Source organism: Littorina saxatilis, linkage group LG16 (genome assembly GCF_037325665.1).
Source record: "Littorina saxatilis isolate snail1 linkage group LG16, US_GU_Lsax_2.0, whole genome shotgun sequence".
In the NCBI taxonomy this organism is placed as follows: domain Eukaryota; kingdom Metazoa; phylum Mollusca; class Gastropoda; order Littorinimorpha; family Littorinidae; genus Littorina; species Littorina saxatilis.
In genome coordinates, this window is record NC_090260.1 from 37,760,571 (window position 1) to 37,781,080 (window position 20,510).

The window sequence follows — 20,510 nt, forward strand, 5'->3', positions numbered from 1 at the left end:
GATGGTGGTGGTGGTGGTGGTGCGGGTTGGCGTGGTGGTGGTGACGAGGTGTGAGAGTCGCACAGTGTCCGTGTCGCCGTCTGTCACTAACCAATCTTCACGTAGATCACCTGTGACGTGGCGCGGGAAAAACTCCGCAGTCTGCCGTAAGTGTTAGCACCATCACTAAAACCATCCATGTAGACCACGACCTTTCTTTCCAACCCCCAGACCGCCCCCTCCTCCACCACGGTGACGGCGTCTTCACCGCCACCCGTCGCCCCTGTCGCTGTGGGTGGCCATGCGTTCTCCGCCACCCGCCTGATGGCGTCTCTGTCGTCACGTGACACCTGCCGGGTGGGGATACCCGCTGACTGCAGGCCCCGGATGAAGGGTGCGGGTGAGCGGTCGTTATCATCAGGTGTGTTTGTTCCGCAGTCTATGCGACTCCCTGTGACGAACACGTCGTTGTACTTCAGGCCGGGGGCGGCGTTGTCACCGCGACCTGTAACATCAACCACATCGTCAACACCATCGTCGACTAATGGCGGCGCTCGTCACGGTGGTCAACTACAACGACGACAACAACGTCAGCGACAGCAACAACAACAGTAAAACACACTGAGTATGCGGCAACAACGGCAACACCAACCACATCCACAACATCACTGTTAGCCTCTACAACACCAACACCAACGTCGGCCACAACATCATCAGCGGCAAGACAACCTGGAAAAAAATTAAAAACAAAACTCGAGTTGTATGTTATTTACAGTCACCAAAGTCAGACACACCCTGTCCCGTGGTGGCGTGATGACGTCTTTTTACTGTGACGTCATCGAGTTTGAAGTCAGCGACATGGAGATACAGGCAGTACCTGAATTCAAGAAAAAGACGTCATCACCATTGTGTTACAATCACGACTCGCACTTTGCCGTAACACGTGAAATAAAACATCTGTCATTCTTATTTCATTCCTTCTAATCAGAGAGAGAGAGAGAGAGACAGACAGAGAGACAGAGAGAGACAGAGATAGACAGAGACAGAGAGAGACACACACACAGAAAGAGACAGAGACAGAGAGAGAGAGAGACAGACAGAGAGACAGACAGACAGACAGACAGAGAGAGAGATAAAGAGACTGACCAACATGCAGGTCGTCCAGCAAGACATGTGCCACCTGCATGCCGCACTCCTCACACCGCCATGGAAAGTAGCTAGCCTCATGTCCCTCTCTGCCCTCGTAGTGTTTGATGGTGATGAGCGGGGGGCCGTCACACGGCGGGGCGACGGGCGGCACGCTGTAGGCAGGCACCGTACTCTTCTTCATGTCATTGGCCTTCTCCACCTCCCTGACGACGGAGGGCGGCGAGCGCAGCGGTTCAGTCAGCATCCTGACGTTGTCCTGCAGGTCGGCAGGTATGTCCAGCGTCACCCCCGCTGCCCAGAGATTGACTCTGACCCCGCGATGATGTAGCGTCTTGACGATAGAGGACACGTGGTCGCTGCAACACAACAGACAGGTGTTTTAATTATCGGCAGGTACACAGGTATGACTAGGACCGCGCCCGCTGCCCAGAGCATGACTCTGACCCCGCGTTGTTGTAGCTTCCTGACGATGGAGGACACGTGGTCGCTGCAACAGAACAGAAAGGTGTGTTAACGACCGACAGGTAGACATGTATGTCCAGCTTGACCCACGCTGCCCAGAGATTGACTCTGACCCCGCGTTGTTATAGCGTCTTGACGATGGAGGACACGTGGTCACTGCAACAGAACAGACAGGTGTGTTAATAACCGGCAGGTAGACAGGTATGTGTGTTGTAAAGTCTTAACGATGAAGGACACATGGTCAATGAAACACAACAGACAGGTGTGTTAATTATCGGCAGGTGTCTAGGTAAATGAGGTGTAACGTCTTGACGCGGATGGAGGAAACGTGGTCTCTGGAACACAACAGATACAGGCAGGTAAGTGTGTTGTAACTTCTTGAAGACGCAGGAGACGTGGTCACTGACACACAACAGACAGGTGTGTTAGTTACCGCGGCACGTAGACAGGTAAGTGTAACACCTTCCATGTGTTGTAACATCTTTCAATGGAGAAGACGTGGTCACTGCCACTTAACAGAGAGGTGTGTTAACTGATGACCGGCAGGAAGACATGCACGACCAGTATCAGCCTGGTTGAGTTCCCGTCTTGATGAGCACAGGTAGGTAAACAGACAGGTGTGTTAATGACCAGCAGGTAGACAGGTACGACCAGTATCAGCCTGGTTGAGTTCCCGTCTTGATGAGCACAGGTAGGTAAACAGACAGGTGTGTTAATGACCAGCAGGTAGACAGGTACGACCAGTATCAGCCTGATTGAGTGTCCGTCTTGATGAGAGCACAGGTAGGGAAACAGACAGGTGTGTTAATGACCAGCAGGTAGACAGGTACGACCAGTATCAGCCTGATTGAGTGTCCGTCTTGATGAGAGCACAGGTAGGGAAACAGACAGACGTGCTAATGTTCTGTAGGCCGGTGTAACAAATGTCCATTAATGCAATGAAACCGTACATGGCACCACACTGCTCACTTCATGTTTCTCTCGTGAAGATCTACATGCTCCCCTCAGTGTTGCACACTCGATGTCATGATTGTATTCGGGTGTTTCCGTTTATAACTACGAAAATGCACGAAGAATAACGGTTCCAAACGTACTGGGAATGTAAACTGGTATTTTGTCTGCAAACCGGTTTTTAGGATACCGCTATGTACAGCTCTAACACACACGCACGCACCCACGCCCACCCACACACACACCACACACGCGCGCGCGCGCAAACACACACGCTCGCGCGCGAAAGAGAGGGACGGAGATCACCAAACCAGAGACAGTAGAGTACACAGTGTACTCTACAGTCTCTGACCAAACCGTCACGTAACAATTAACCCCGTATGCAAAAACATAATGTATGACAGTCACATCAGACCAGATCACTTTTTAAAGAAATCACCCGCAAACAAAGCTAGCATACACAAGGTAATGTTGAACCTTGGTGTGATAAATTCATAGCTCACAATCCAGTGGCCTTTTTGGCTTATTTTTGATACAAGTCCCTTTAATCAAACCAAGGAATATTTATCGTGAAATTCATTGACAGATCGACCTCCGAACTTAAGCAGAATGAATGAATTCGGTCATTTGATCGACGAAAATGATGAGAAAATGCATACGAAATATCGACAGAGTCGGACAGAGTTGCCTCCTTTCCTTTGAAATGGCGGCTTTGCTGATACTTTCCTTCAAAAACGCATGCAAAATTGGAGGCTGAAATGCACCTAAATTGTGTGTGAGCTATGAATTTATCACGCTAAAGTTCAACATTACCCAAAATGCTCATTCAATAATAACATCAACTGCCCACAAGAAAGTTAGTCATACAATAGGCTACCTCTGCAAACACCGTCTTAATCCTTGGCCTTACTCTTCAAAGAATCAGAGGTAAACCTGATATTCATGTTCAAGTTACAAGTTCCCATATTTTGGGGGGGGGAACTTGCAAGAGCTAGCGAGCGAAAGTGAAAGAATCGCAATTCTGCGTCCGACCATGTTCGCATTTGTTTAAACCCGCCCGCGCGACCTCAAACTAAAGTATGTTTATGTAATATTTTTATATATTTAGTATCTCCACAACATTATCTGACTGTGTACCTAGTTTAAGTCATTGAAATCACAAAATAAGGGAGTTATGATGCATTTTCGAAGAGCTAGCAAGCGAAAAAGAAAGCATCGGATTTCTGCCTCGGATCAAGTCCGCACTGTGTTTAGACCCGCATGCGCGACCTCAAAATAAATGATGTACATGTTCTATTTTTACATGTCCACTATCTTCACAACATTATCTGACTTTGTACCAAGTTTTAGGTCTTAGAAGTCAAAAATAAGGGAGTTATGTCAACAATGGCGTTTTGCAGCGAACATTTTAGTCTGACAAGGTAAGTGACAAAGTGTTACATTTTCCAGCTTTAGTAAACGTTGCGTTGTCTGACAGGAAATGAAGCTTTCAATAAGACAGTCAGTATCATTCTGTGTACAAGTTACTCTCAGCAGGACTGCAAAGGAATTGATAATGCGAGTCAAAAAGCCCTGCAGCACTCCGAATGATTCGTCTTGATGGAGATCATAAGTAGTAGTGCTCAGTCAGATTATCTTGGACATGTGTGTTGCCTGTCGGTGATCCTTTCAAATGTGTCTCTGAAGTTGCACTTTTACCTTTTTACGTATATACCTACGTTTGTTAAAGAGTTGTTCTTTGCTACTGGTGACAAGTGGGGGTCAGCTCACACGGACGCATTTTTCAATACAGTCTAGGGGAGAAACTGGTCACAAAGCACCCAGTACATGCCAGAGAGATAGGAGAATCGCCACAATCAAAGAAAATACCACAATCATTCAATAGATATGGAAATGTTAAGATTTACTGTGAAAATGATAGCAAAAATGGCGACCAAAAACGGGAACGCACACAAGGAGTGTCTTTGCCGACTAACCTCCCGTTCTGTGTGGTTGATAATAGTCGTGTCTGTGCTGTTTTTGTTTAAATAGTAGGCCTATCTAATAAAACTGATGCAGTTCTTGAAATGTTGCAAATTATTGTTGTCTTTGTGAAATGCGAGAGTGTTCTGAGGCGTAATCTGCATACGGCTGATGTCACACATAGGGTACCCCACTTCGATCAGCCTATCACTCCAAATGAGCTTTATAGTAGAAAAGCAGCAGATCTACAAGACTGAGCCAGAATCATTGAAATGTACTCACTGTATAAAATATTGCAATCAAATTTGTTCACGCCGTCGCACATGCAACGCAGGTTACCCTCGCCTTCGATTCAAAGTAACTCCACTCTGACTGAATTACCATCGAAACGCAGATAACGAACTGATTCGGAGATTACACGCCACACATTTATGATATTTTACACACAAATTTCAACTGTGTTGTTTCGCGATAAACAGCCATAACAAACAAATGTGGCGCCGTCACGTCGCCTCGGAAGGAGAAACCCAGGTTACCAAGAGGTTGTTTCTGATACCTGTCTGATTAAAATCATCGTTTTTCACGAATGAAGGCTCTTTGGCAGATCTGGTGAGTTGGAAACTGTCTATGAATGTTTCATTTAATGTCAAATGCGTACATTCTTGTCGATATTGTTACCTTTGGGCTCATACATAAAGTCAATGGTCGTGTTTTCCTAAAGTGACTTTTGTCAGCATAGAACTTACTGTGCTTCGATCATTGACTGAGAAGAATCTTCCGATGACACTAGTTCATTTCACTACGCGACTGCAGATCTGCAAGGAAACTTATGGCAGGGGAAATAAGCTTAACTGAAGACGAATAAGCGGAGTAACTGTTCTTCAACGGATTGCTCTCACTGATCTAAATATTTAGATCTTGTCGTCTGCTAGTAAGTACTGTAGTCTTCGGTCGTGTGAAAGTCACATCTATTTCGACTGTGTGCATCGATCCGTGTAGTGAAATGTTGATCTTTGATGATTTGGCAACATAACTTCGCTAAATGTGCTTCGAATGTATCTCCCCGTTAATCATATTTGAAAACGTCTTTTAACAAGACCATGTTTCGACAGCCGATAGCTCACAGGGTATATAATTTTTTCCGCCGTTTTTTTTTTAAAGAATCCTTTCAAATTTGCTATTCCAAAAGTACCCTATGACACGACTCGAGTGGCAAAGAACATTCTCAACAATTCCTGTCTCAGTCCGTGCAGCCGTTTCGGGTCCTATCGTCATCATACAAACATACACACAGACACACATTGTGACAAGAACCAGCTTTAAAAGTTAGATTATGTAAGAACCATGTGAACCAGTGATTTTTTCTTATGTACATCTGATACTACAGTATTTCTGCTTATGAAAAGCTATATTTCAAAAGCAAAACTAGAGATTTGAATTTTGACCACTTTTCCCCCTTTCTGTCACCAGTACTGAAGAACAACTCTAAAACTTCCATTCATGTCACAGATCGAACACTCGGAACAGTAAACGTGCGCTTTGCATGCAAGAGTTCGAAGCAGAGTTTTCACCCAAAATTAGAGAGCTGTGAAAATCGTGTTTTTTTCTCCGATTAGTAACCCAAAAGAGAAGACATTATACTGATTCCACTGAACAATGTCGAGGAGATCAGTGTCTTGTGCATTTGTTATGTGAGTGTGTGTGTGTGTGTGTGTGTGTGTGTGTGTGTGTGTGTGTGTGTGTGTGTGTGCGTGTATCAGACTTGTATCACTGTGTGTGTGTGTGTGTGTGTGTGTGTGTGTGTGTGTGTGTGTGTGTGTGTGTGCGCGTGCGCGCGCATGCGGGGGAGTATGTCAAACTCAAGTGAGCTTTTCTTGATGATGACTGAAGTTTGATAGAATAACTCATTAACTGTAAGGGGGATGGATGAATAACGTATCCTTTTCTGGCATTTGTCTTCATTTCCAGGCTATGGAAATGTCGCGTTCAAAACAACAACAGGGCTGCCCCTGCAAGAGAAAGGTGCGGAGACAGGACACAGACAGGACACAGACAGGACACAGAGGAATCAGCAGAGGTGTGGGCAGATACAGAGGAAAGGACTGGTCTAAGTCTTCTCAAACTGGTTTGATGGGGAAGAAGGCTGATCCGAAAAACAATGTAAAGGTGAGTGAGGACTAGTTATAGATACTTTGTCTGCGTGCAAGAGTTAGAAGATGAAGACGTATGATATCACAACCAAGGCTAGTTTTGTGAATTCCAACAGAGTGCTGTCACCGAAAAAGAAAAAAATTACACTTATCCCACTGAACAATGTCAAGGAAAACAGTGTGTGTTGTTTATCTGGTATGTGTGTGTGTGTGTGTGTGTGTGTGTGTGTGTGTGTGTTTTAGGTATGTGATGCGTAGAAAAAGTGACATTGTGTGTGTGTGGGGTCAGTGGTCTGCTGGCCCGAAAAACAATTTAACAAGGTAAATCAGGACTAGTTATATGTACTTTCTCTCAATGCTCCCCCCCCCCCCCCCCCACTAAACTCAATAATTCCAGTAAGTACCTTTTTATTCTGCAAGATGTGTTAGGTGGATGACTTTGTTGCAGGGTATACTAAATAATGACAAAAGGTGAGGTTTTCAGCTCCCAGTCATAAATGACATTACCGTTACCAAATGTGTTTTGCTGTTCTAGTGAATGTGTGTATTTTCTTTAATGAAAATACATTGAACAAGAAGAGCAAACGCTCGATCGAGTCACTTTCGCAGTTCTGAATATTATATGAGGCATCAGATGGACAGGAAGAAATTGCTATTCACAACACAATGAGTCACGTTCACATAAAATTTGAGCCCGGTCACTTTTATAGTTTCCGAGAAAAGCCCAACGTTAAGTTGTGTGTTGCCGAACAGAAAAGGCTAGTTATCTCCCTTGTTTTTCTGATAACGTTCGTAAAAGGCTACAGATGTAAATACTTTGATGTAAAGAATAATCCTACAAAGTTTCAATCACATCCGATGAACTTTGTCAAAGATATAAAATGTCTAATTTTTCCTTTGACGCTGACCTGTGACCTTGAAAAAGGTCAAAGGTCAACGAAACCATCGTTAAAGTGTAGAGGTCATTGGAGGTCACGACTAAACAAAATATGAGCCCGATCGCTTTGATAGTTTCCGAGAAAAGTCCAACGTTAAGGTGGTGTCTACGGACGGCCGGCCGGACAGACTAACACTGACCGATTACATAGAGTCACATTTTCTCAAGTGACTCAAAAAGGATGACAAATCAGCTTCAGCATTCAGAATTTGTCTCGATATTTTGTGCAGTTAAATGTCAGAACACACAACCGTTTTAGTGTCTCATAAAGGGAAGTAAAAATGAACAGTCCTCACAATCGGGGTGCGGTACCGTGAAACACGCCTTTTAAAAACCTTTACAATTGGGGTGCGGTACCGTGACACACCCCTTTTAACAACCTTTACAATTGGGGTGCGGTACCGTGAAACACCCCTTTTAAAAACCTTTACAATTGGGGTGCGGTACCGTGAAACACCCCTTTTAACAACCTTTACAATTGGGGTGCGGTACCGTGAAACACCCCTTTAAACAACCTTTACAATTGGGGTGCGGTACCGTGAAACACCCCTTTTAACAACCTTTACAATTGGGGTGCGGTACCGTGAAACACCCCTTTTAACAACCTTTACAATTGGGGTGCGGTACCGTGAAACACCCCTTTTAACAACCTTTACAATTGGGGTGCGGTACCGTGAAACACCCCTTTAAACAACCTTTACAATTGGGGTGCGGTACCGTGAAACACCCCTTTTAACAACCTTTACAATTGGGGTGCGGTACCGTGAAACACCCCTTTTAACAACCTTTACAATTGGGGTGCGGTACCGTGAAACACCCCTTTTAACAACCTTTACAATTGGGGTGCGGTACCGTGAAATACCCCTTTTAACAACCTTTACAATTGGGGTGCGGTACCGTGAAACACCCCTTTTAACAACCTTTACAATTGGGGTGCGGTACCGTGAAATACCCCTTTTAACAACCTTTACAATTGGGGTGCGGTACCGTGAAACACCCCTTTTAACAACCTTTACAATTGGGGTGCGGTACCGTGACACACCCCTTTTAACAACCTTTACAATTGGGGTGCGGTTCCATGAAACACCCATTTTAACAACCTTTACAATTGGGGTGCGGTACCGTGAAACACCCCTTTTAACAACCTTAACAATTGGGGTGCGGTACCGTGAAACACCCATTTTAACAACCTTTACAATTGGGGTGCGGTACCGTGAAACACCCCTTTTAACAACCTTTACAATTGGGGTGCGGTACCGTGAAACACCCCTTTGAACAACCTTTACAATTGGGGTGCGGTACCGTGAAACACCCCTTTTAACAACCTTTACAATTGGGGTGCGGTACCGTGAAACACCCCTTTTAACAACCTTTACAATTGGGGTGCGGTACCGTGAAACACCCCTTTTAACAACCTTTACAATTGGGGTGCGGTACCGTGAAACACCCCTTTAAACAACCTTTACAATTGGGGTGCGGTACCGTGAAACACCCCTTTAAACAACCTTTACAATTGGGGTGCGGTACCGTGAAACACCCCTTTTAACAACCTTTACATTTGGGGTGCGGTACTGTGAAACACCCCTTTTAACAAACTTTACATTTGGGGTGCGGTACCGTGAAACACCCCTTTTAACAACCTTTACAATTGGGGTGCGGTACCGTGAAACACCCTTTTAACAACCTTTACAATTGGGGTGCGGTACCGTGAAACACCCCTTTTAACAACCTTTACAATTGGGGTGTGGTACCGTGAAACACCCCTTTTAACAACCTTTACAATTGGGGTGCGGTACCGTGAAACACCCCTTTTAACAACCTTTACAATTGGGGTGCGGTACCGTGAAACACCCCTTTTAACAACCTTTACATTTGGGGTGCGGTACCGTGAAACACCCCTTTTAACAACCTTTACAATTGGGGTGCGGTACCGTGAAACACCCCTTTTAACAACCTTTACAATTGGGGTGCGGTACCGTGAAACACCCCTTTTAACAACCTTTACAATTGGGGTGCGGTACCGTGAAACACCCCTTTTAACAACCTTTACAATTGGGGTGCGGTACCGTGAAACACCCCTTTTAACAACCTTTACAATTGGGGTGCGGTACCGTGAAACACCCCTTTTAACAACCTTTACAATTGGGGTGCGGTACCGTGAAACACCCCTTTTAACAACCTTTACAATTGGGGTGCGGTACCGTGAAACACCCCTTTTAACAACCTTTACAATTGGGGTGCGGTACCGTGAAACACCCCTTTTAACAACCTTTACATTTGGGGTGCGGTACCGTGAAACACCCCTTTTAACAACCTTTACATTTGGGGTGCGGTACCCTAAAAACACCCCTTTTAACAACCTTTACAATTGGGGTGCGGTACCGTGAAACACCCCTTTTAAAAACCTTTAGAATTGGGGTGCTGTACCGTGAGACACACCTTTTAACAACCTTTACAATTGGGGTGCTGTACCGTGAAACACCCCTTTTAACAACCTTTACAATTGGGGTGCGGTACCGTGAAACACCCCTTTTAAAGACCTTCACAATTCAACATCTCCCCTATTTTAAGACCTTGCTTTTCAGATTTTCTGGTCATAGCCAGGCTATGTAAATTTACCTTCATTTTAAGACTTCTTGCTTTTTAATACCTGATTTTCTCAGATGGGAGGTCGTAAAAGGGGTTCCACTGTATTCTGAAATATGAATTCTGGTTTACTGTTTTAGCTACACCTGTTTGCTGTTTGTAAAGAAGGATATTTTACAGATTGAGGGGATACTTTCTGCCTCCATAATGATCTTTATGATCTGACACATTGGCTAACAGATTACATGATCATGCTGTTATGTAGGAAGTTATATTTATGATCTTTAGGTTTTTGAATTGTGTCTGCCTTGCAGTTCACATTGATGTCTGCCTTCCAGTTCAAGTGTTTAACAAGAAGAGCAAACGCTCGATCGAGTCACTTTCGCAGTTCTGAATATTATATGAGGCATCAGATGGACAGGAAGAAATTGCTATTCACAACACAATGAGTCACGTTCACATAAAATTTGAGCCCGGTCACTTTTATAGTTTCCGAGAAAAGCCCAACGTTAAGTTGTGTGTTGCCGAACAGAAAAGGCTAGTTATCTCCCTTGTTTTTCTGATAACGTTCGTAAAAGGCTACAGATGTAAATACTTTGATGTAAAGAATAATCCTACAAAGTTTCAATCACATCCGATGAACTTTGTCAAAGATATAAAATGTCTAATTTTTCCTTTGACGCTGACCTGTGACCTTGAAAAAGGTCAAAGGTCAACGAAACCATCGTTAAAGTGTAGAGGTCATTGGAGGTCACGACTAAACAAAATATGAGCCCGATCGCTTTGATAGTTTCCGAGAAAAGTCCAACGTTAAGGTGGTGTCTACGGACGGCCGGCCGGACGGCCGGCCGGACAGACTAACACTGACCGATTACATAGAGTCACTTTTTCTCAAGTGACTCAAAAAAACAAGACAATCCCTGAAGCACATTTTCCAACAACATGTCACACAGCAGTTCTGCTTGAAACATCAGTATTGAATAATATATCAAACTGGCCTTTTTGCTGTTAGCACTTGACAGATGCTGCTTCAATACGTCTTGTAAAGGAGAAAATTAGAGATACAGTGGAGCCTTCTTTTAAGCAGAGACATACATACAGAGATGCGAAGCGAGGGCCGCTCGCGTGAACTCTTAGGCTACGCGGGCCGCGCTCGGTCAGCGTGACCTCGCGCCATCCCGTACTAAGTTGTTGTTCGCTTGCTCTCTGACACCGATTTGAAGTGCTTTTTTTGTCATATTTCTTTGGATATATCCAGCTTCAGACGAGAGATATCAGTGTACGGTAAACTTGATTCATATTCTGTAGCTTCAATAGTGTGCACACGAATGCATTTGAGAGGATTGGCTTCCCGAAGTGAGTCAAAAACGGTTCCTTCGGTTCTTGCGGCCATTGTTTCTAAGTCCATTGTGCGTGGAGGCAATGTTTGGGAGCTAATATTTTCTTTTGTGCGAAACTTTGCTTTCCCTTGACTGGCAAATGCATTACTGGTGTATACATTAATCTGTTTGTATAATTTTTGACGCGCTGTAATTAAATTTGATGCTTATAAGTCTCACTCAAGTGGTTCTCGCACATACACTGGCGTGTGGATAAAAAGTTTTTAAGGAGAAATGAGCGAAATTGCTTACTTTAGGATTCATCTTCTAATCACCAAATAATGCAATAGTCTTCTTCTTGTGATTTTCTGTTTCTCTTGAGTGCAAATAATCAACATTTTGCATGTTTTATTATCTATGATTTTCTATGAAACAGTTATAACTCTTTAAAAACACAACAATTGCCAGCTTGGCGCCAGTCATGGGAGGATTACTTGCCCCTGTCGTAGGCGAAGAGTACGCGAACAATTGCCAGCTTGGCGCTAGTGGGAGGATTACTTGCCCCTGCCGTAGGCGAGGATAACGCAAGCGGGAAGACAGCGCTTCGCATCTCTTCTATCTATGTCTCTGTTTTAAGATAATGATAGACAACAAACGCAATTAAAGACAAGTCGCGTAAGGCGAAAATACAATATTTAGTCAAGTAGCTGTCGAACTCACAGAATGAAACTGAACGCAATGCAACGCAGCAAGACCGTAGCATCGTCAGTCCACCGCGCACGGCAAAGGCAGTGAAATTGACAAGAAGAGCGGGGTAGTACTTGCGCTGAGAAGGATAGCACGCTTTTCTGTACCTCTCTTCGTTTTAACTTTCTGAGCGTGTTTTTAATCCAAACATATCATATGTATATGTTTTTGGAATCAGGAACCGACAAGGAATAAGATGAAAGTGTTTTTAAATTGATTTCGAAAAAAATTTTGATAATAATTTTTATATATTTAATTTTCAGAGCTTGTTTTTAATCCGAATATAACATGTTTATATGTTTTTGGAATCAGCAAATGATGGAGAATAAGATAAACGTAAATTTGGATCGTTTTATAAATTTTTATTTTTTTTTTACAATTTTCAGATTTTTAATGACCAAAGTCATTAATTAATTTTTAAGCCACCAAGCTGAAATGCAATACCAAAGTCCGGGCTTCGTCGAAGATTACTTGACCAAAATTTCAACCAATTTGGTTGAAAAATGAGGGCGTGACAGTGCCGCCTCAACTTTCACGAAAAGCCGGATATGACGTCATCAAAGACATTTATCAAAAAAATGAAAAAAAACGTTCGGGGATTTCATACCCAGGAACTCTCATGTCAAATTTCATAAAGATCGGTCCAGTACTTTAGTCTGAATCGCTCTACACACACACACACACACACACACACAGACACACAGACACACACACACACACACGCACATACACCACGACCCTCGTTTCGATTCCCCCTCGATGTTAAAATATTTAGTCAAAACTTGACTAAATATAAAAAGCAGATTGTCTTAGAAAGGAGGTTATAAACATAAATCTTAGAAAGTAATGTCTTAAAAGACAAATGATTAAAAACAAGTCGCGTAAGGCGAAAATACAATATTTAGTCAAGTAGCTGCCATTTTTCAGCAAGACCGTATACTCGTAGCATCGTCAGTCCATCGCTCATGGCAAAGGCAGTGAAATTGACAAGAAGAGCGGGGTAGTAGTTGCGCTAAGAAGGATAGCACGCTTTTCTGTACCTCTCTTTGTTTTAACTTTCTGAGCGTGTTTTTAATCCAAACATATCATATCTATATGTTTTTGGAATCAGGAACCGACAAGGAATAAGATGAAAGTGTTTTTAAATTGATTTGGAAAATTTAATTTTGAATTTTTTTTTTATATATTTAATTTTCAGAGCTTGTTTTTAATCCGAATATAACATATTTATATGTTTTTGGAATCAGCAAATGATGGAGAATAAGATAAACGTAAATTTGAATCGTTTTATAAATTTTTATTTTTTTTTACAATTTTCCGATTTTTAATGACCAAAGTCATTAATTAATTTTTAAGCCACCAAGCTGAAATGCAATACCGAACCCCGGGCTTCGTCGAAGAATACTTGACCAAAATTTGAACCAATTTGGTTGAAAAATGAGGGCGTGACAGTGCCGCCTCAACTTTCACGAAAAGCCGGATATGACGTCATCAAAGACATTTATCAAAAAAATGAAAAAAACGTTCGGGGATTGCATACCCAGGAACTCTCATGTCAAATTTCATAAAGATCGGTCCAGTAGTTTAGTCTGAATCGCTCTACACACACACACACACACACACACACACACGCACGCACACACACACACACACACACGCACGCACGCACATACACCACGACCCTCGTTTCGATTCCCCCTCGATGTTAAAATATTTAGTCAAAACTTGACTAAATATAATAACAGGGGGGGGGGGGGGGGGGGGCGCAAACTGTACAATGCATGGGTAAACTGGGTAGATGTGTAACTGGCACTTTTGCTCATCAGTAGCACTGGAACACATTTTTACACTGGTCAGTGTGTCAGAATGCCAAAAATCTGAAAAGCCTTTGCCCACAGGTATATCCCCCCCCCCCCTCCTCCGTCCCATCTTTTACTCACACCTGCACTCCATTACATAGATTACAAACACTCTTCTGTAACTCTTTATTTTCACACGTTTTCTTTCATTTGGTTCATGTTTTTCAACCTTATTCGAAGTTTGAATCTGAATCAAGTGTCTTCACTGATGGGTGACTTTCTGTTCATGCTCCAGGACTTCGAGGCACTGCATGGTGCTCGATGACAGCAGGCTCCCACTGGCCCACACACACAGAAGAGATTGACGATGCCCTCGTCCTGGAGGAAGAAGAAGAGGAGGGAAATATCAATAAAGCCGAACGATACGCAGCATTCAGACAGCTTGCATAAGATATTGGCTATTTGGGTGAAGGTGTAACTACTAACTGTAAGAATCGCCATGTGCAGTTGCTGTGTATGGGTCATAGGAATGACATTATAGATCCAACTGCCAGTACACTGACTTTCTTCCCAGTCACCTGTATTGAAGTACATTGTGGTGTTAAACGAAGTGCGTTTCTGTATGGGTTGGTTTACCCATAGCCATACTCTGTATATGGCATCATTCTGTATTCTGTCATGCTTCATCTCTCAAAGCCCATTGTTTTTTGCTTTTTTGATGTACTGTAAACTACCTTGTAAGCGCCCTCAGTACCTAGTAAACGCCCACCCCCAACATTTGGATCAGTGTTGTCAACATATATTGTGTGTGTTTCTCGCTGAACATTTTAAAAAATTGTTATAGTAATTATAGCAACATATAAACCACTAAGTGTAAACCAAATGCCTCTGTCTGTCCCACTCTCTGTCTTCTATGTGCCTCTGTCTGTCCCACTCTCTGTCTTCTATCTGCCTCTGTCTGTCCCACTCTCTGTCTTCTATGTGCCTCTGTCTGTCCCACTCTCTGTCTTCTATCTGCCTCTGTCTGTCCCACTCTCTGTCTTCTATGTGCCTCTGTCTGTCCCACGCTCTGTCTTCTATGTGCCTCTGTCTGTCCCACTCTCTGTCTTCTATCTGCCTCTGTCTGTCCCACTCTCTGTCTTCTATGTGCCTCTGTCTGTCCCACTCTCTGTCTTCTATCTGCCTCTGTCTGTCCCACTCTCTGTCTTCTATGTGCCTCTGTCTGTCCCACTCTCTGTCTTCTATGTGCCTCTGTCTGTCCCACTCTCTGTCTTCTATGTGCCTCTCTCTGTCCCACTCTCTGTCTTCTATGTGCCTCTCTCTGTCCCACTCTCTGTCTTCTATGTGCCTCTGTCTGTCCCACTCTCTGTCTTCTATGTGTCTCTCTCTGTCCCACTCTCTGTCTTCTATCTGCCTCTGTCTGTCCCACTCTCTGTCTTCTATGTGCCTCTGTCTGTCCCACTCTCTGTCTTCTATGTGTCTCTCTCTGTCCCACTCTCTGTCTTCTATGTGCCTCTGTCTGCCCCACTCTCTGTCTTCTATGTGCCTCTCTCTGTCCCACTCTCTGTCTTCTATCTGCCTCTGCCTGTCCCACTCTCTGTCTGCCCCACTCTCTGTCTTCTATGTGCCTCTCTCTGTCCCACTCTCTGTCTTCTATGTGCCTCTGTCTGTCCCACTCTCTGTCTGTCCCACTCTCTGTCTTCTATCTGCCTCTGTCTGTCCCATTCTCTGTCTTCTATGTGCCTCTCTCTGCCCCACTCTCTGTCTTCTATCTGCCTCTGTCTGTCCCACTCTCTGTCTTCTACCTGCCTCTGTCTGTCCCACTCTCTGTCTTCTACCTGCCTCTGTCTGTCCCACTCTCTGTCTTCTATGTGCCTCTGTCTGCCCCACTCTCTGTGTTCTATGTGCCTCTGTCTGTCCCTCTCTCTGTCTTCTATCTGCCTCTGTCTGTCCCACTCTCTGTCTTCTATCTGCCTCTGTCTGTCCCACTCTCTGTCTTCTATCTGCCTCTGTCTGCCCCACTCTCTGTCTTCTATGTGCCTCTGTCTGTCCCACTCTCTGTCTTCTATCTGCCTCTGTCTGTCCCACTCTCTGTCTTCTATGTGCCTCTGTCTGTCCCACTCTCTGTCTTCTATCTGCCTCTGTCTGTCCCACTCTCTGTCTTCTATGTGCCTCTGTCTGTCCCACTCTCTGTCTTCTATGTGCCTCTGTCTGTCCCACTCTCTGTCTTCTATCTACCTCTGTCTGTCCCACTCTCTGTCTTCTATCTGCCTCTGTCTGTCCCACTCTCTGTCTTCTATGTGCCTCTGTCTGTCCCACTCTCTGTCTTCTATGTGCCTCTGTCTGTCCCACTCTCTGTCTTCTATCTACCTCTGTCTGTCCCACTCTCTGTCTTCTATCTACCTCTGTCTGTCCCACTCTCTGTCTTCTATCTGCCTCTGTCTGTCCCACTCTCTGTCTTCTATGTGCCTCTGTCTGTCCCACTCTCTGTCTTCTATCTGCCTCTGTCTGCCCCACTCTCTGTCTTCTGTGTGCCTCTGTCTGTCCCACTCTCTGTCTTCTATCTGCCTCTGTCTGTCCCACTCTCTGTCTTCTATCTGCCTCTGTCTGCCCCACTCTCTGTCTTCTGTGTGCCTCTGTCTGTCCCACTCTCTGTCTTCTACCTGCCTCTGTCTGCCCCACTCTCTGTCTTCTGTGTGCCTCTGTCTGCCCCACTCTCTGTCTTCTGTGTGCCTCTGTCTGCCCCACTCTCTGTCTTCTATCTGCCTCTGTCTGTCCCACTCTCTGTCTTCTATGTGCCTCTGTCTGTCCCACTCTCTGTCTTCTATGTGCCTCTGTCTGCCCCACTCTCTGTCTTCTATCTGCCTCTGTCTGCCCCACTCTCTGTCTTCTATCTGCCTCTGTCTGTCCCACTCTCTGTCTTCTATCTGCCTCTGTCTGTCCCACTCTCTGTCTTCTATGTGCCTCTGTCTGTCCCACTCGCTGTCTTCTATGTGCCTCTGTCTGCCCCACTCTCTGTCTTCTATCTGTCTCTGTCTGCCCCACTCTCTGTCTCCTCTGTCTGTCCCACTCTCTGTCTTCTATCTGCCTCTGTCTGCCCCACTCTCTGTCTTCTATGTGCCTCTCTCTGTCCCACTCTCTGTCTTCTATGTGCCTCTGTCTGTCCCACTCTCTGTCTTCTATGTGCCTCTGTCTGTCCCACTCTCTGTCTTCTATGTGCCTCTGTCTGCCCCACTCTCTGTCTTCTATCTGCCTCTGTCTGCCCCACTCTCTGTCTTCTATCTGCCTCTGTCTGTCCCTCTCTCTGTCTTCTATCTGCCTATGTCTGTCCCACTCTCTGTCTTCTATATGCCTCTGTCTGTCCCACTCTCTGTCTTCTATCTGTCTCTGTCTGCCCCACTCTCTGTCTTCTATGTGCCTCTGTCTGTCCCACTCTCTGTCTCCTCTGTCTGTCCCACTCTCTGTCTTCTATCTGCCTCTGTCTGCCCCACTCTCTGTCTTCTATGTGCCTCTGTCTGTCCCACTCTCTGTCTTCTATGTGCCTCTGTCTGTCCCACTCTCGGTCTTCTATGTGCCTCTGTCTGTCCCACTCTCTGTCTTCTATGTACCTCTGTCTGTCCCACTCTCTGTCTTCTATGTGCCTCTGTCTGTCCCACTCTCTGTCTTCTGTGTGCCTCTCTCTGTCCCACTCTCGGTCTTCTATGTGCCTCTCTGTCCCACTCTCTGTCTGTCCCACTCTCTGTCTTCTATCTGCCTCTCTCTGTCCCACTCTCTGTCTTCTATGTGCCTCTGTCTGTCCCACTCTCTGTCTTCTATCTGCCTCTGTCTGTCCCACTCTCTGTCTTCTACCTGCCTCTGTCTGTCCCACTCTCTGTCTTCTACCTGCCTCTGTCTGTCCCACTCTCTGTCTTCTATCTGCCTCTGTCTGTCCCACTCTCTGTCTTCTATCTGCCTCTGTCTGTCCCTCTCTCTGTCTTCTATCTGCCTATGTCTGTCCCACTCTCTGTCTTCTATATGCCTCTGTCTGTCCCTCTCTCTGTCTTCTATCTGCCTCTGTCTGCCCCACTCTCTGTCTTCTATGTGCCTCTGTCTGTCCCACTCTCTGTCTTCTATCTGCCTCTGTCTGTCCCACTCTCTGTCTTCTATGTGCCTCTGTCTGTCCCACTCTCTGTCTTCTATCTGCCTCTGTCTGTCCCACTCTCTGTCTTCTATGTGCCTCTGTCTGTCCCACTCTCTGTCTTCTATGTGCCTCTGTCTGTCCCACTCTCTGTCTTCTATCTACCTCTGTCTGTCCCACTCTCTGTCTTCTATCTGCCTCTGTCTGTCCCACTCTCTGTCTTCTATGTGCCTCTGTCTGTCCCACTCTCTGTCTTCTATGTGCCTCTGTCTGTCCCACTCTCTGTCTTCTATCTACCTCTGTCTGTCCCACTCTCTGTCTTCTATCTACCTCTGTCTGTCCCACTCTCTGTCTTCTATCTGCCTCTGTCTGTCCCACTCTCTGTCTTCTATGTGCCTCTGTCTGTCCCACTCTCTGTCTTCTATCTGCCTCTGTCTGCCCCACTCTCTGTCTTCTGTGTGCCTCTGTCTGTCCCACTCTCTGTCTTCTATCTGCCTCTGTCTGTCCCACTCTCTGTCTTCTATCTGCCTCTGTCTGCCCCACTCTCTGTCTTCTGTGTGCCTCTGTCTGTCCCACTCTCTGTCTTCTACCTGCCTCTGTCTGCCCCACTCTCTGTCTTCTGTGTGCCTCTGTCTGCCCCACTCTCTGTCTTCTGTGTGCCTCTGTCTGCCCCACTCTCTGTCTTCTATCTGCCTCTGTCTGTCCCACTCTCCGTCTTCTATGTGCCTCTGTCTGTCCCACTCTCTGTCTTCTATGTGCCTCTGTCTGCCCCACTCTCTGTCTTCTATCTGCCTCTGTCTGCCCCACTCTCTGTCTTCTATCTGCCTCTGTCTGTCCCACTCTCTGTCTTCTATCTGCCTCTGTCTGTCCCACTCTCTGTCTTCTATGTGCCTCTGTCTGTCCCACTCGCTGTCTTCTATGTGCCTCTGTCTGCCCCACTCTCTGTCTTCTATCTGTCTCTGTCTGCCCCACTCTCTGTCTCCTCTGTCTGTCCCACTCTCTGTCTTCTATCTGCCTCTGTCTGCCCCACTCTCTGTCTTCTATGTGCCTCTGTCTGTCCCACTCTCTGTCTTCTATGTGCCTCTGTCTGTCCCACTCTCTGTCTTCTATGTGCCTCTGTCTGTCCCACTCTCTGTCTTCTATGTGCCTCTGTCTGCCCCACTCTCTGTCTTCTATCTGCCTCTGTCTGCCCCACTCTCTGTCTTCTATCTGCCTCTGTCTGTCCCACTCTCTGTCTTATATCTGCCTATGTCTGTCCCACTCTCTGTCTTCTATGTGCCTCTGTCTGTCCCACTCTCTGTCTTCTATCTGTCTCTGTCTGTCCCACTCTCTGTCTTCTATGTGCCTCTGTCTGTCCCACTCTCTGTCTCCTCTGTCTGTCCCACTCTCTGTCTTCTATCTGCCTCTGTCTGCCCCACTCTCTGTCTTCTATGTGCCTCTGTCTGTCCCACTCTCTGTCTTCTATGTGCCTCTGTCTGTCCCACTCTCTGTCTTCTATGTGCCTCTGTCTGTCCCACTCTCTGTCTTCTATGTACCTCTGTCTGTCCCACTCTCTGTCTTCTATGTGTCTCTGTCTGTCCCACTCTCTGTCTTCTATGTGCCTCTCTCTGTCCCACTCTCTGTCTTCTGTGTGCCTCTGTCTGTCCCACTCTCTGTCTTCTATGTACCTCTGTCTGTCCCACTCTCTGTCTTCTATGTGCCTCTGTCTGTCCCACTCTCTGTCTTCTATGTGCCTCTGTCTGTCCCACTCTATGTCTTCTATCTGCCTCTGTCTGTCCCACTCTCTGTCTTCTATGTGCCTCTGTCTGTCCCACTCTCTGTCTTCTATCTGCCTCTGTCTGTCCCACTCTCTGTCTTCTATGTACCTCTGTCTGTCCCACTCTCTGTCTTCTATCTGCCTCTGTCTGTCCCACTCTCTGTCTTCTATGTGCCTCTGTCTGTCCCACTCTCTGTCTTCTATCTGCCTCTGTCTGTCCCACTCTCTGTCTTCTATGTGCCTCTGTCTGTCCCACTCTCTGTCTTCTATCTGCCTCTGTCTGTCCCACTCTCTGTCTTCTGTGTGCCTCTGTCTGTCCCACTCTCTGTCTTCTATCTGCCTCTGTCTGTCCCACTCTCTGTCTTCTATGTGCCTCTCTCTGTCCCTCTCTCTGTCTTCAATGTGCCTCTCTCTGTCCCACTCTCTGTCTTCTATGTACCTCTGTCTGTCCCACTCTCTGTCTTCTATCTGCCTCTGTCTGTCCCACTCTCTGTCTTCTATGTGCCTCTGTCTGTCCCTCTCTCTGTCTTCTATGTGCCTCTGTCTGTCCCACTCTCTGTCTTCTATGTACCTCTGTCTGTCCCACTCTCTGTCTT

At 45.7% G+C, this 20,510-nt stretch overlaps 1 protein-coding gene across 1 annotated transcript in view; it reads right to left on the bottom strand.

Moving 5' to 3' along the window:
• Positions 1-86: 86 nt before the first annotated feature.
• Positions 87-20,510, bottom strand: part of LOC138951367 (uncharacterized) — a 103,513-nt gene continuing 83,089 nt past the window's right edge. Inside the window, exons 7-8 of the mRNA XM_070322983.1 lie at positions 1,126-1,484; positions 87-484 (exon numbers count right to left, since the gene is read on the bottom strand). Of these exons, the coding sequence (XP_070179084.1) occupies positions 87-484; positions 1,126-1,484 (757 nt within the window). The remainder of the gene's footprint in view (positions 485-1,125; positions 1,485-20,510) is intronic.